This window comes from Gopherus flavomarginatus, chromosome 1 (genome assembly GCF_025201925.1).
Source record: "Gopherus flavomarginatus isolate rGopFla2 chromosome 1, rGopFla2.mat.asm, whole genome shotgun sequence".
NCBI classification, from domain to species: Eukaryota; Metazoa; Chordata; order Testudines; family Testudinidae; genus Gopherus; species Gopherus flavomarginatus.
In genome coordinates, this window is record NC_066617.1 from 167,079,156 (window position 1) to 167,095,828 (window position 16,673).

The 16,673-nt window shown below is 43.3% G+C and overlaps 2 protein-coding genes across 3 annotated transcripts in view; one reads left to right on the plus strand and one right to left on the minus strand.

Annotated features, from left to right (window-relative positions):
- The window catches only part of TOMM70 (translocase of outer mitochondrial membrane 70), a 44,503-nt gene that overhangs the window by 24,901 nt on the left and 2,929 nt on the right, over nt 1-16,673 (minus strand). The window contains exon 2 of one of the 2 annotated variants that reach the window (XM_050958563.1): nt 10,164-10,538. In XM_050958563.1, the coding sequence (XP_050814520.1) occupies nt 10,164-10,538 (375 nt within the window). Of the gene's footprint in view, nt 1-7,008; nt 7,307-10,163; nt 10,539-16,673 lie in introns of those variants that run through there. The other variant, XM_050958573.1, reaches the window with a different exon arrangement.
- Nucleotides 7,206-16,673, plus strand: part of LNP1 (leukemia NUP98 fusion partner 1) — a 35,425-nt gene continuing 25,957 nt past the window's right edge. Inside the window, exon 1 of the mRNA XM_050961991.1 lies at nt 7,206-7,525. Within this exon, the coding sequence (XP_050817948.1) occupies nt 7,280-7,525 (246 nt within the window). The 5' untranslated portion in view covers nt 7,206-7,279. The remainder of the gene's footprint in view (nt 7,526-16,673) is intronic.

Here is a 16,673-nt window from a genome sequence, read left to right on the forward strand (position 1 = left end):
TGTAATAAACAGACATGACAACAAACAAGAACATATGCACTTAAAGCCGGGATAAAATCTATGATGCATGTATTCCATATAGGAAGCCAAGACAGGGTCTATTAAATGAAAAATTGCTCTGAGGACTTGTTTTAAAATTTTAGCAACTCAATTTGTGACACAGATTTACTTGAAAATTAATTCTTTACTCATAAACTAAGTGCAGTAAGTTGAAGGATACATTGTTATTTACATATGGCAAAGATTTTTATTCTCTGCTTTATGTGCATATCTTAACACAACCTTAACTATGGAGCAGCTAGGCTGCCGTTATAACAAGACTAAATGAAGTTCATAATCCATGTACTACCAACATATGTTATAGAAAGATCCAGTGTCTGTACTATGCCATAAACTTTTATGCAGTAATTTGCAGGTGAAGGAAGGGAAACAGATGTAAAATCCCAAAATTCAAAACTTAAAGTGCATCACAGCTTCTTTAAACATCTTTAAAGGGTGTTCTTTCATTTTGGCAAATAACCGCTTTCCTTGCATGAAGAACTAGATATTTCAAAGATCTGATTTTTGCAGAGTGTAATTTAGGGTTTTGTTGTTATTGTTTAAATAGTTTACCTAATTCTTTTTATTTTTAGTTTTCATTTGGTTTACTTGTCCATGGATAGGTTTAGCAGAGCACATAAACGCTGCAAGAGAACCATGAGTGATCTGTGCTATTACACTCCCACTGATGAATAACTTTGTGGAACACAATAATTTACGCTACGTTTAAACAGAAATTAGTTTTACCTGCTGTCCCACTAGAAAGATTAGTTTTACAGTTGCTTCTTACTACTAAGCCTTCCTCTCCCTTCCCCCAACCCAATTAGCATTATGATCAGCTTGTCTAGAGGTCTCTACAAACCTAAAGCAAAAAATAGTTACACTGCCTGAATATGAAAAGGCAGTACATATGTAAAATACTTATTGGGTATTAACAGTAATAAAAAAGGAAGATTCTTGAGCCAAGCACTGGCATCACAGCATAGCACCACCTTCACAACAAAAATATTCAGGAGGGTTGTTTGAACTATAGGATTATTTTCAACACACTGACAGAGTGCAGACTAGGGATGTAAACGGTTAACCGGTTAGCATTAGGCTTACTGTTAACTGGACCTTAACTGTTAACCCCAGCAGCTAGCCGGCTGGAACAGCCCCGGCCATGTTGGGTTGGCCAGTCAGAGGGACCCCAGCTGTGGTGGGCCAAACGGACTGGAGTTACTACTGGTTCAACAGAAGAACTGAATCTAGAATTAAGCTGTTCTGATGCAACAAAATAATTTAAGTATTTCAACGTTATGGTCCAAATATGCACCAAATCAAAGCAATCTTGAACTCTGTGACCAATTATGTTACTGATTAATCTGCATCCCAATTTACCACAGATTCTAAAAGAGAAATAATGACAACTGCAATAGTACACGGAACTCCTCATGTATGAGCCTTAACTAGCTGATCTTCAAAGTAACGTGTCCGAGGAGAAATGGGAACTGCCAAGCAGCAGGGCAGACTAAACCTGGTCTATGCTAGGAAATTAAGCTGGTATAACTATGTCGCTCAGGGGTGTGAAAAATCCTCCTGCCAACCTAGCTACTGCCTCTCAGGAAGGTGGATTTACATACACCAGCAGGAGAACCCTCCTGTCTGTGTAGGTAGCGTCCTCACTGAAGCACTACTATGGTGCAGCTGCAGTTTTAAGTGTGGACAAGCCCTAAAAAGGCTTGTACTGAAGTCAAAAGAGTATTAAGCTTAAATAAGGATACATCAACCACTGCAGCTGCACTGCTGTAGCACTTTAGTGTAGACTCTACCTATTCTGACAAGAGGGATTCTCTCGGCGTAGGTATTCCACCTCGCTGGGAGGCGGTAGCTAGGTTGACTGAAGAATTCTTCCATCGACCTAGCACTGTGTATGCCAGAGGTCACCATAGCTATGTCTCTCGGGGGTGGATTTTTCACACCCCTGAGAACTGTACCTACGCCAATTTAAGTCCCAGGGTACACCTACCCTAAAACAGGGCAGACACCAGGCCCTTGTAAAGGGGTTTACAAGAAAATGAGATGGCACTTCAGAAAATAACTGGGTTTTCAAATGAACAAAAAAGCAATATAGAAGAATGCAACACGCAAGAATGTATGAGATCTAGATCAGTGGTTCTCAAGATGCAGAGGTGGTACATGAACTCATCTAGGAGGGCAACAAAAATGATTAGGGGGCTGGAGCACATGATTTATGAGGAGAGGCTGAGGGAACTGGGATTATTTAGTCTGAAGAAGAGAAGAAAGGGGATGGGGGGATTTGATAGCTGCTTTCAACTACCTGAAAGGGGGTTCCAAAGAGAATGGATCTAGACTGTTCTCAGTGGTACCAGATGACAGGGCAAGGAGTAATGGTCTCAAGTTGCAGTGGGGGAGGCTTAGGTTGGATATTAGGAAAAGCTTTTTCACTCAGAGAGTGGTGAAACACTGGAATGCGTTACCTAGGGAGGTGGTGGAATCCCCTTCCTTAGAGGTTTATGGTCAGGCTTGACAAAGCCCTGGTTGGGAATTGGTCCTGCTCTGAGCAGGGGGTTGGACTAGATGACCTCCTGAGGTCCCTTCCAACCCTGATATTCTATGATTTGCCTAGTTTTACAACAGGCTACAGAAAAAGCACTAGCGAAGTCAGTACCAACTAAAATTTCATACAATGACTTGTTTATACTGCTCTATATACTATACACTGAAATGAGAGTACAATTTTTTATTCCAATTGATTTATTTTATGATTATATTTTTACCATATAATTATAAAATAAGCAATTTCTCAGTAATAGTGTGCTGTGACACACTTCTATTTTTATGTCTGATTTTGTAAGCAAGTAGTTTTTAAGAAAGGTGAAATTTAGGGTACGCAAGATGAATCAGACTCTTGAATGGGGTACAGTAGTCTGGACTGGTTGAGAACCACTGATCTAGATTACACAAAGTCACATAACAAGCTTCTGCCACCCATAAACATACATTGCCCATTTCGACTGTATAAATATACTACAGATTCTAATTTGTACATTTGGGATTAAATCTGGACTGATTTCAAAGACAAATCTATGATACAAGAACAAGGCATTACAGCAGTGGTTCTCAAACTTTTGTACTCATGATCCCTTTCACATAGCAAGCCTCTGAGTGTGACCCTCCCTAATAAATTAAAAACACTTTTTAATATATTTAACTCCATCATAAATGCTGGAGGCAAAGCGGGATTTGGGGCGGCAGCTGACAGCTCGTGACCCCTCACGTAATAACCTCGTGACCCTCTGAGGGGTCCCAACTCCCCGTTTGAGAACCCCTGCATTACAGTAATTCCAATAATCACTAATTTTTCAGTGAAATTAAAGGCTTGTACATTTAAAGCTTTGTAAAAGGTTATGCTACTTCACATGGGTGATAGTCAACCTGTACAATTCAATGCTGCAAGAAGCTAGTTAGTAAAATACTGTGGTGATTGCAGGTAAAAGTGATATTGTTAATTTTATGACAAAAATATGTATAGCTGTCAGGTTAAGTGTAGCAAAATCTTATGCGTCATAAGCTATTTTTCCACCAGGATCTCAGAAGAAATTCCAGAAAAGCAGCAGTACGGCCAGTCTACTGCTGGCACCATGTTATGTGTTGATGGACTATGCACGTACCTGGGTAGGGCAAATCTGATTACTTTTGCTCTACCTCTTCTGCAAATTTACCAAATGGTTTCAGTTTCAGAATCTTTTCCCATTACTTTGCAAGGACACCCTTCAAGGAACTCTGGATCATGTAGCTGATCAAAACTTACATAATAAAGCGTGTACAGCTCTAACAGTAAGAAATTTCTTTAGCAGAGGTATCTGAAAAAAAGTCTGAGATTCTAAAGAGAATCTAACAGTTGCAAATTGGGAGATGCTCAGTATTTTCATAGAATCATCATAGGGTTAGAAGACACCACAAGGGTCATCTAGTCTAACACCCATAATCCCCACGTTTTCCATATATAAAAGATTTAACTCCTACTTCAAGTAAAAGAGTCAACACAACAATAGCTGCAGAGCCATTGTAGGCCCTCTATATTAAGATAACAAGTGGATTTGAAAACAGTTTTAGACATCAACACTTAGATTCATGTATCAGAGGGGTAGCCGTGTTAGTCTGGATCTGTAAAAGCACCAAAGAGTCCTGTGGCATGTTACAGACTAACAGACGTATTGGAGCATGAGCTTTCATGGGTGAATACCCACTTCGTCGGATGCATGTAGTGGAAATTTCCAGAGGCAGCTATAAATATGCAGGCAAGAATCAGGCTAGAGATAACTAGGTTAGTTCAATCAGGAAGGGTGAGGCACTTTTCTAGCAGTAGAGGTGTGAACACCAAGGGAGGAGAAACTGCTTTTGTAGTTGGCTAGCCATTCACAGTCTTTGTTTAATCCTTGGATTCATGTTATCTGCGTTCATCAACAAGTGGGTTTGCCACTTAAAGTTTTGACATCTAAGACTTTAAATGACTAAATATATTTGTCAATTATATCATTAGATCAGTAATCAAAAGGATCTATGACAAACACTGCACCAAATGCATTTGTCAATTAGATTGACATTTCTCCTAAAGTGGTCATCAGTGAAATAGTTGCCATTTAACTAAAATCTAAACCACCCATTGAGATAATGGGACAACTCAAAAGTGTTTTTCCACTGTCTGCACACTTGGGAGAGCAATAGTGTCGGTTTGAACATCTATATATTTTTTTTCATAACAACAAGCTAGAAAGAGTTTATTTTTAAATGCATGCTTAAGATCTACACTAGGGGAACTTTTATACCGATATAACTGCATCTATACTAGTGCTTTTACCAGCATAACTATGTTGGAGAAAATCCCACATTATCACCCAACATAGCTATCATGGCAAAGCTTTCTAGTGCAGATCTATTTTCGGATGCTGGAGAGTCCTTTTGATGATGAAAATATTCTACAACTATCACAAAGTAAACAAAAACAGTTACAGTTAATGTAAATAAATCAAAATTTAACACTAAGAAACTTACAAAGTAGTCCACATCTTACATTTTGCTATAATTTAGAAGTCAATTTTCAAATGTCAAAATTCAGGAATTTGCTAGGGAAAAAAATTTCACAACCAACCAACCGACTGATTTACTTGAAAATTCCCAGTGTTTATTCTGCATACAGTCAGTGTAAGTTTGGAGATCCTACCTACTCATACATATAGATTTAATCTTTGCTTTGAATGCAAATCTCAATAACTGACTATGGATCAGATATGCTGGCTTCATATTTAAAGAAACTAAGATTTTGCTCCTGATCCTATGCTCATTTCTATTCTATTCTACCCAGTACTTCAGAATAAGATGTGTCCCCAAACCAGAGCCAACAGCTACAATTTCCCTTTGCATTTTAGTCTCAGAAGCAATTTGCATGTACATATCTATTGTTTTAGAAACAAGATACGTTTACGGAGCAATAATGTATTTCCAGATCCAAATACTTGTAGATAATTCATACTGCATGATGGGATTCTCTCAATCACACTCATATTCCTTCTCAAAACTGATTTATTAGCACTGGGAGGCAGCCAAATTAGTGTTTCATAACAAGCCACTCAAAAGACAAAATAAATAAAGGAAACATGAACTAAACAAGCAAAGGAGTCCTGAAAACTAAAAGTTGACCGTTTAAGTTAATAATCTAAACATGAAAGCTAGCTGTACACTAATACTAGGTAACACTGCCAAGTTAAGGCAGGATGATGCAGACACTCACACTCTCCCCCCCCACCACCAAGAACATAAAGACTGCCAAATCCCCATAATAAGGTGCTGATTCTCTTCTCATACCAGTGTAAACCCACCGCTTTCAGCGTGCTACTCCACACTGACATCAGCAGGAGCGAGACTAAGTCCACACTACAAATTACTTCAGTATTAATTACGTCACTAAAGATTGTGAATAATCCACAGCCCCGAGCAATGTGAATTATACTGCCCTAAGAGCCAGTGTGGACAGTGCTTTGTCAGTGAGAGAGCTTCTCCCACCGACAAAACTACCGCCTCTCACAGGGGCGGGAATTACTGTGGCTACATGTACACTGCAGCACTTATAGCAGCACAGCTGCCTGATTCAGCTGTGACACTGTAACACTTGTGGAGATGCTCTAAGAGCGGATGGCAGAGGGCTTAATAACACCTGCCTCTGCGATAGCTATAGTGCTGTCTATCTACACCATCACTTAGGTCATGTAACTTAGGCCATGTCTATGCTACAGGGGGGAAGGGGAGATTGATCTAAGTTACACAATTTCAGCTATATGAATAATGTAGCTGAAGTCGACATACTTATATCTACTTACCATGAGGTCCACATTATGTGATGTTGACTAGGGACGCTCTCCCCTCGACTCCCCTTGCACTTCAGGCGGAAAACAGGAGTCGAGGGGAGAACAATCAGCGGTTGATTTAGTGGGTCTTCCTTAGACCCGCTAAATTGACCGCCAATGCATCGGTAAGAGAGAACAAGGCCTTACATCACTCAGGGGTGTGGATTATTCACACCCCTGAGCCACGTAAATTATACCGAAGTAACCCTTGCTGAAGACAAGGTCTAAACCGATGGCAAGGCTCCTGAGCTCAGAGGCCTTCACCTTAAGCGCTGCTGCAGAGCAAAGTCGCTCCCCCACCCCGGGGCAGGTGTCAGGCTGGGCAGCTACTGACAGACACGAGGACTCGTCCATTCGCCCCCTCGGGCCACGCGCTTTGCCCTGCCAAAAACCACGAGCGCAAAAACCGGTCCCGGGAGTGTGGCCAACTCCCAGGGCGGCTCCTCGCCCCGGCCGGGCTGCCCGGCGGAGAGCGGGACTCAGCACGGGGCTGGGGGAGGGGGAACCGGGGCTGCGACCCCGTCCCGGCCCCGATGACCCGAGGCACGCCCCGCCCCCTCACCATCTCCTCGTGCCCGGGCCCGTCGGGCTGGCTGCCCCCGGGGGCGGCGGGGCCCGGGCTGGCCCTTCCCTCCGGCGTCTTCCTCTCGCTCGGCCCCTTCCCGCGCGCCGGGCGCCGCCGCCGGGCCCACAGGTAGAGCGCGCCGGCCCCGAGCAGCAGCGGCGCCCCCAGCAACAGGGCCACCTGCCAGCGCGGCAGCCCCGAGCCGGAGCCGGAGCCGCCGCCGCCTCCCCCCGCCGCAGCAGCGGCCTCCACGGGCTTCGAGGCGGCCATGATCCCCGCTCCGCTCGCAGCGCCAGCCGGGGGCAGGGCGGAGGGAGCGAGAGAGGGGTCACCGGAAACCCGCCGCATGCCGGGAAGGGGTCAAGGGGAAGCACTTCCATGCGCCGCGCGGCCGGGCTCGTCGCAGACAAGGGGCGGCGGCGCCACCTGCCGGCGGAGCTGCGTAAGTGCAGTGCCAGCCCCTCCCCTGGGGCTCAGCCACAGAAGCGGCGGCGCCACCTGCCGGCGGAGAGAGGTAAGTGCAGTGGTTCCTTCCTAGGAGCTAAGCGGGGAGAGCAGGGGGCACCCGCCTGCTACTAGCATGAGTGCGTCCTGCAGGGCGTGGATGCTAACGCAGTGTGCCAGCCCCAAGCGTTCAACAATCGGAGTCTGGCTTCCAAGCTCAGGAGGTTTCCTTAAAAACAAAGGGTGCTGGGTCCTGTTTATTTGCCTTCTGTCTTGTGAGCCTTTTCAAGCTACTCTGCGCAACCCTGAACACTAGAAATGTACTGCATTGTTGTTTATAAATGAAAGCAGAGGGTCTCTTTAAATCACATGACACCAGGAGCTGGGGCTTTCAGGCAAATCCCAAATAGCACAAGATGTGTGATAAAATCACAAAAATTGGCAACCTTGTGCAATGAGACTTCAGTTGTATTGAGATAGATCCTGAAAGGTGCTGAGCGATTCCCACTCCTATTGAAGTCAAAGGGGGCATTTTTCACATCTTTAATTTTAATTCATATGAGATCAAAGGGGCTGTTTAAATGATAAAAGTTAAGCATATGAGGTAACCCCAAATATTTAAAAAATAATGCTTCAGTCATCAAAATTATAGAATTGTCTTAAACAACAATAAATTGGGGTGTGCGGGGGGAGGATGTTATTTGCCTTCTGGCTTTTGAGCCTTGAAGTACACTCTGATCGCATTTTCAAACTATTCTCTACAACTGTGGAGCATGGAAACTGAGCTTTTCCTTAAATAAAAGCTGTGATTCTCCTGTATTTATATAATATTATATAACTCTGAGGTTCATCCCTAATTTACGTCACTGGTGTGAGGTCCATCAGGGGCCAGACACCACTGAAGGATCAAATGTCTGAGAGCTCTACTCTGCCATGCCCTCTCCCCAGCCCCAATTACAACCAGCCCTGCCACATCCCTCCTTCTTATGGCTAGGCCATGGCTGACATAGGAGACAGTTTTGGCATCTCCACCAGCTTTACAATAGCAGAGAGTTCCCTGGTTCATAAGGGAATTCTCCACTGGCTTTGCCAGCCATTTTATGGCAACTTTGCACTGCTTACCTAGCACTAAGACATTTAAGCAAACTGGAGAAGATGGCCAGTGCTCAGAGAAATCACTTACAAAAATTGTTCCTAGCTTTTCAGCAGCCCCTCCCTCAACTATTTCCTATCTTCAAACAACAGAAAGAGAAGGAAAATTAATCGCTGCAGCTATTTTTTTGCATGGCACCTTCTGTGACATACTGTACGCCATGTTACCCTCTGTACCCACCTATTCAACACTGTTATATGATTATGATACATTTTGTACAAAATATGCCTTGTGAGGTATCATTTGGAAAGTTATAATCTGTTGAGCATTACTATCCTGTTGAAATGCATGTATCCTCTTCATATATGAAGTTATGAGATTTTGCTGTATATTTTGGTTACTGAAATAGGTTGAGAGTCTGGGAAATGCCCACAGATTAGCAACTCAGAGATAACAAAAGAGTGACCAGCACGCAACTAGGTGTTAAGCGACCATCACCAGCTATTTTTGAGCAGGGGAGTTTAAACAAGACAGTTGCTCGAGCATGTACACTATCAGGGTGGCCTAATCCCATGACACAGAATAGATTTTTCTAGCACCTGGAGAAAAGTATAAATGAGGCACAGTGATATCACCACAGAGCTGCTTTCTCGTCCCTCATCTCTACACCTGGAAGTAAGATTGTTTGGAAGACAAAGAGAAGTCTCCTTGAACTGGGGGGAAGGGATAAACCTAACTAGAAAGCTGTCTCTAGTTAATATGAACGGTGAACTGAAAACTGCCTGCAACATCCAGAGAAAAATTGTTTGATTGAAATCTTGCTTAGCCTGATAAAGTTTAGGATTTAGAATGCATGTTTATTTTTTATTTCTTATGTAACCAAGTCTGACCTTTATGCCTACCACTTATAATCGCTTAACATCTATCTTTATTTAGTTAATAAACTTATTTTGAGGTTTAATCTAAACTAGCGAGTTGGTTTAAAGCAGGGGTTCTCAAACTGGGGGTCGGGACTCCTGAGGGGGTCATGAGGTTATCATGTGGGGGTTTGCGAGCTGTCAGCCTCCACCCCAAAGCCTACTTTGCCTCCAGTATTTATAATGGTGTTAAATATATAAAAAGGTGTTTTAATTTATAAGGGGGGGGTCACACTAAAAGGCTTGCTATGTGAAAGGGGTCACCAGTACAGAAGTTTGAGAATCAGTGGTTTAAAGTATTTGGAGGCTCTGCCCAGATTACAGAGGCTAGGGCATGTCCAGTACCCTTGAAGGAGTGGCAAACTAATAAATGGGCTTACATTGATCAAGATGCACATTTCTGGGGTGTAAGGCTGGGTGGGGTTGGGGAATTTGCTGGTGTCTCCCTGTATACAGTTTATGTGGCTTGGGAGAGCCTTCATGCAGTTTAGCTGGGTGTGCCTCTGCACGCTGATGGCTGAGTGAACAGAGCCTGGAGGGGTTTGCAGTTCACTCGCATAGCAGTGTAAGAGACAGTCTGGGCAGGAGAGTTAAAGGGGACACGGGTTCTACAGTCTGAATTGTACTCCGGGGCATGTCACACCTTCCCCTGAGAAAGGTGCCATTGGTGCGGTCACTGACTTGAAAGGAGCACTCACCTGAAAAGAAAAGTTTGCTGCTGATGCTGTTGATTCTGCATGTTCGATGAAAGAACTCAGTCGAGGGAGAAAAGGGGGTTTGATTGTTACTGCTTCTTTCTTGTCTAAAACATTCAGTGGAGGAAGAAAAACCTTTGTGGTTGAGGAGGACGAGGAAAAGGAGAAAGAAGTTTCCTTGTCTGGAGTTCTTAATGGTGGGAGGGGAGCAGATGCCATAGATGATAATGAAACTGGTGATTGCTTGCTTGACTCTCTCAGGGGTGGGATGTGACCATTAGTCATGGATGATGATGGTACTTGCCTGCTTGGAGGTCTGACTGGTGGGAGTGGAGAGTTTGCCATTGCTGCCTCTGTTTGCTCACCTGGAACACTCACCTAAGGGCAAATAGGAAAGTTTGGTCTGTTATTATTTTTTGCTCAGCTGTACTAAGCATTTTGCACCCCGCAGGTAACTTGTTGGCTTTCTTTATAGGTGGGAAAGAAATGAGATATTTAAAGAACTTTGATCATTATTCCAAATAAAAGTGCCAACGATTACAAAGATCAAAGAATGTTAAGGTTGCAAAGTGAAACACTTGAAAGTCTGGTGATACCAAAATGAAGGTTGCACATACAACCGTTATTCTTCCCCCATGTGCTGATGCTTTATGACACTTATTGCTTTATGATCACCATGATAGGGTATTACCCCTCTCCATTTTTCCCTGACCAGGCATTAACCACTGTTTCTTTTCTTCTCCATTCTTTTCTTTCCTACCAAAACATTGGCCAACATACTCATGCGTTGTCTTTCCCTTAGTGATTCTATAGACAAGAAAACTGGCTGGACTCTCACTGAAAAGGAGTAGGTTCCTCATTAGAAGCTGGCACTAAACACCTGGAACCAAGTATGCACTGGCATATAGACATAAAAACAATACTAGTTGCCAACTCATGGCGTGCTTGAGCAGCACAGAATTCGCCCCTTACCTCCCCACTTCCCAGTACATGCAGAGACATCCCTGTGGTAGGCAGAGAAGAATTTAGACTGATTTCTCCCTCCTCATAATGAGAAAAGCATATGCCTGAGACAGAGATGCCAAGGGTTGGCTGTCCTTATGAGAGAGATTTACAGCCCCAAAGAGTGAGATTCAAGGCCAAAGACTGGGACTTTCCAGGTGGTGTGTTAGGTCATTGCTTAAGACAGGGACTCTCATCTTTGGTCCTTGGTGACATCCAATAGTCCAGGTTTTTAATCCAACCAGCACTTAATAGTTTGTTTTAAAATGTACACTGCTTAATATTGCATATAAAACACTTAAATATCCTAGTTCATATTAGTCTAGAGCACGTGAGAATTCAATGCAAACCAGTGGATTTTAGTAAAAACAATTATTTGCTGGTTGGAGCAAAAACCTGGATGGTTGGAGATCCCTGCGGACCAGAATTAATAAGCTCTGGTTTAGGCACAAAGTCAGTGGACAGAACAAGAGAGATATTAAAAAATTAACTGTTTTTATATAAACCTAACAAAAAAGCAAACATTATTTTGCATATCACCTTGTCTTAGTGATCATCCATTTGGAAAACACTTTACAGTATAAATATTATTTGGTTTATATACTATTGCTCATATTATAACCATAGGAAACTCAAATAATTAGATTCCAAAATAAATTAATTAAAATAAAACATGACCAAACAATACATTAAATTAATGTAAAAATAAATAAAACAATTAAATTGAATTTAATTAATTTGAAGCTAACAAACCATCAAAAAATTCCACATTTCTTTTAATATCTAATTTGGTTTTGCGTTTTATTCATGTGCTTTGTTATATTGCATGTGGCCTCCTTTGCTATTTGCATAACTTCTTTTGGTAGCTCAAACTTGAAACATGGCTCAGGATTTGCACCTTAGAAACTAACACATTTATTTGAGCATAAGCTTTCGTGGTGCCGCAAGTACTCCTGTTCTTTTTGCAGATAACACGGCCGCTACTCTGAAACTTATTCTTTTGAACAACACTGAACACATTCCCCACTCCCGCATTTGAGTGGGGTAAAATTAAGATGTCTAGCAACCCTGGACAATATTGGGAAATTGAGAAGATCAGTAGTGTTTTTGACATTTCTAAGATATGCCCATACAGTGTCCATCCTGTATTGCACAGTAGTGTTATCTGGGTCAGTCTGGAGTTCTGCCTCATCCCATCTTATGATCTTATGCATAAGATCACTTTTTGAATTTAAGATCAACCCAGGATCTACCCTGTCCCTTCCCCAAGGACCTGCCCCGCTAACTCCATTCCCTGCTCCCTCTGTTGCTCACTTTCCCCCACCCTCACACACTTTCACCGGGCTAGGGCAGGGAGTTGGGGTGTGGGAGGAGTGCAGGCTCTGGGCTGAGGCCAAAGGGTTCAGAGTATGGAAAGGGGGTCCGGGCTGAGCCTGGGGCAGGGGTGCAGGAAGGGTGCAGGCTCTGGGAAGGAGTTTGGGTGCAGGAGGGGGCTCCGAGCTGGGACAAGGGATTGGGGTGTGGGAGGAGGTGAGGGTGTGGGCTCTGGGAGGGAGTTTGGGTGCAGGAGGGGGCTCCAGGCTGGGGCAGGGGATTGGGGTGTGGGCTCTGGGAGGGAGTTTGGGTGCAGGAGGGGCTCTGGACTGGGGTGCAGGAGAGGATGTGAGGTGTAGGCTCCGGCTGGGAGGCACTTACCACAGGCAACTCCTGGGTGGTGGTGCAGCGGGGCTATGGCAGGCGCCCTGCCTGCCCTGGCCCCTTGCCTCTCCCACCAGCACCTACTCTGCAGCTCCCATTGGCTGGGAACTGTGGCCAATGGGAGGTGAGGGGGCAGCACTTGTGGGCATGGGCAGCGCGCGGAGACCTTTCCCCAGGGCTGCAAACATGGAGACCTCCCCCTGGGGACCACAAGTGCTGCCCCCGCATTGGCCACAGTTCCTGGAACAAAGGGAGTTTCGAAGTCGGGGGGAAGAGGGGCAGCAGCAGCGTGTGCAGCCACCTCCCCCTCCCCCCCCAGGCCACAAAGACATGCCAGCCACTTCTGGGAGCAGCATGGGGCCAGGGCAGGCAGGGAGCCTGCCATAGCCCCACTGCACCGCTGGACTTTTAGCAGCCAGAGATTAGGATCAACTGGAAGAGGCTCCAGGATGAACCAGTTGATCGCAATCTACCAGCTGATGGTCACTGCCATACAAGCTAAGGGATATCTGATTTCTGCAGTAACTGGTAATCAAGAAACTCCTGTTATAACTTCTCTATCTCAGGCAGAGAGAGATTGAACATGTGCTGATATCTGCCAACAAAGTGCTCAACGTATTTAGAAGTGCAGTTTTCCTTCATACCAAAGTTCAGAAATGCTACCATGTTTAACATTTCATCATTCAAAATAGCTTCTCCCGTGCATACTTGGCACAGGCTCAGAATGCTCTGGCTGCACAAAAGAACTTCTGTTTTGCAATCAGGGGTGCCATTTCAGATTGAGGGGGGCACAACTTTGTGATTCGTGAGGCTACTTAGACACTTGAAAACTCTATATTTTTGGCATATAACTTAGCAATTAGCTGACAGGAACATTGTATCTAATTCCTATATACAAGAAAGAAAATTAAATAAATATTAGACCCACTCAGCTCTAATACTAACATGTTCTGACATCTTGTGGTAAGTCACTTAAGGGACACTGGTTTGGTTTAAAATTTTAATGTATTTTCTTACTTTGTTACTAATTCTGCAGAGAGAGAGACCCCGTCAGGACTCCTGGGTTCTATCCCAGCTCTGGGAGGGGAGTGGGGTCTAGTGGGGTACAGTAGGAGGGAAGATACAGCTAGGTTCTATATAAGAACATCAGAATGTCCATACTGGCCCAGTATCCTTTCTTCCAACAGTGGCCAATACCAGGTGCTTCACAGGGAATGAACAGAACAGGTAATCATCAAGTGATTCATCCCTTGTTGCCCATTCCCAGCTTCTGGCAAACAGAGGCTAGGGACATGTTGTTGGATCCCTGCTCACCCTAGTTAATAGTAATTGATAGACCTATCCTCAATGAACTTATATAGTTCTTATTGGAACCTTGTTATATTTTTGGCTTTCACAACATCCCCTGGCAAAGACTCTCACAGGTTGACTGTGAAGAAATACTTTCTTTTATTTGTTTTAAATCTGCTGCCTATTAATTTCATTGGGTTGCCCCTAACTCTTGTGTTATGTTTTTTTATTTACTTTCTCCACACCAATCATGATTTTATAGACCTCAACCATATCACCCCTTAGTTGTCTTTTTTCCAAAGTCCCAGTCTTTCTAATCTCTCCTCATACAGAAGGTGTTCCATACCCTTAATCATTTCTGTGGCCTTCTCTGTACCTTTTCCAAGTCCAATATATCTTTTTTGAGCAGGGGCTACCAGATCTGCATGCAGTATTCAGGATGTGGGTGTACCATGGATTTATATAGAGGCAATATGATATTTTCTGTCTTATTATCTAACCTTTCTTAATGATTCCCAACAGTCTGTTAGCTTTTTGACTGCCGCTGCACATTGAGCAGATGTTTTCAGAGAACTATCCACAGTGATTCCAAGATCTCTTTCTTGACGTGTAACAGCTAATTTAGACCCCATCATTTTGTTTGTGTAGTTGGAATTATGTTTTGCCATGTGCATTATTTTGTATTTATCAGCATTGAATTTCATCTGCCATTTTTTGGCTAGTCTCGCACTTTCGTGAGATACCTTTGTAACTTTTCACAGTCTGCTTTGGACTTAACTGTCTTGAGTAATTTTGTATCATCTTCAAATTTTGCCACCTTACTTTTTACCGCTTTTCTCAGATCATTTATGAATATGTTGGACAGCACTGTTCCCAGTACAGACCCCAGATGGACACCACTATTTACATCTCTCCACTCTCATAATTTATTCCTACCCTTCATTTCCTATCTTTTAACTGGAGTGCCTGGCAATGCTTTCAGGATCATCTAAGGATCCTTAATTTAATTTAATGACAAGCCTTTTGTTATCTTAATCACCTGGCCTCTGTTTATAAACAAATTCCCTGCCCCAAAGATGGAAGCTGGGAGCAGCACAGAACTCATCACTTATCACACTCAAGCTGTGTTGCAGTTACGAGTGCCGTCTGGGGCTAGGGTGTGCGCTGTGAGCAGAACTCAAGTACAAAACTCGGGTGGGGGGCTAGAGCCTCTCCTGCCCCGCAAATGGCACCCCTGTTTGCAAGAGGACTACTATCTTCCAACTTCTGTTTTGTGACCAAACCTACAAACAGACATGTGTCTGGAAGCTGATTGTCAGAATTAGCAAAGCCTGCATCTATAAATGAGGCAGAATTTTTGACTACTTGTGCCTGAATAAGCTTTCTTAGAAGTTTTCTCACAGAAGTAGAAAGCACCCCATCTACCATGTATATACAAGGATTTTCCCTCTGCAGAAACTTGTTAGTGGTGCTAAACACTTGGAGGACGGTAGAACCCTGGGAAAACAACAAATAAACCTCTGTCATAGGATACCTGAAAGCAGGGATGGCAGGTTTGTATAATTTTTGGTGGTGCCTGTGATGTTGCACTCCATATGTTTATGGAAATATTCTTATGACTGTGAATATAATGTAATTGGAATATGCTTTATGCAAAAGGTCTTTGTAAGGTATCATTACAAAGTTTATAATCTACTGAGTGTGTTCAACCTATTTGTATGAATGTATCATTCTTGTATTTGAAGCTAGAAATATGAAGTATTACTCTGAAGTCCTATTGTAATTATGCGAAGTGTGGACCTTTAATGGTGGCTTGGAATCTTGATGGCTCCTATTGACTAGGACAATTGGTTGTGAATGGCTCTGTTTACTTACAAACCTTCCTGGGGACGTGTAGGCCAGCCCTGGAAGAATGGAGGCTGGGGTCTCATAGGACACATAACCATGCCACATTATACTGGAATCCATCTTAAAACAGGTGCTTTTCCATTTAGAAAGAAGAGTGGGGACCCAGAGAGAGACAAAAGATTCCTGCCTTGTGCCAAAGATATAAAAAGGTGTGGAAAAGAACAAAGGGGGCTGCCAGTCATGAGAAATCCCCTAGTTATCACCTGAGCTGGAACTAACAATGACTGTACCAGGGGAAAGAATTGGTTTCAGACTAGGAAGGAGTCTAGTCTGTGAAAGAAGCTTATTGGAATATCTCTGAGGGGGAGATTTTACGTGTAAACAGTTTCTTAATGTATTGGGCTTAGACTTGCGTGTTTTTGCCTTATTTTGCTTGGTGAATTACTTTTTTCTGTCTTACTTGAAATCACTTAAATCCTACTTTTTATACTTAATAAAATCACTTTTGTTTATTATTAAACCCAGAGTAAGTGATTAATACCTGGGGAGCAAATAGCTGTGCATATCTTTCTATCAGTGTTATAGAGGGTGGACAATTTATGAGTTTACTCTGTATAAGCTTTATACAGAGTAAAACTGATTTATTTGGGGTTTGGATCCCATTTGGAGCTGGGT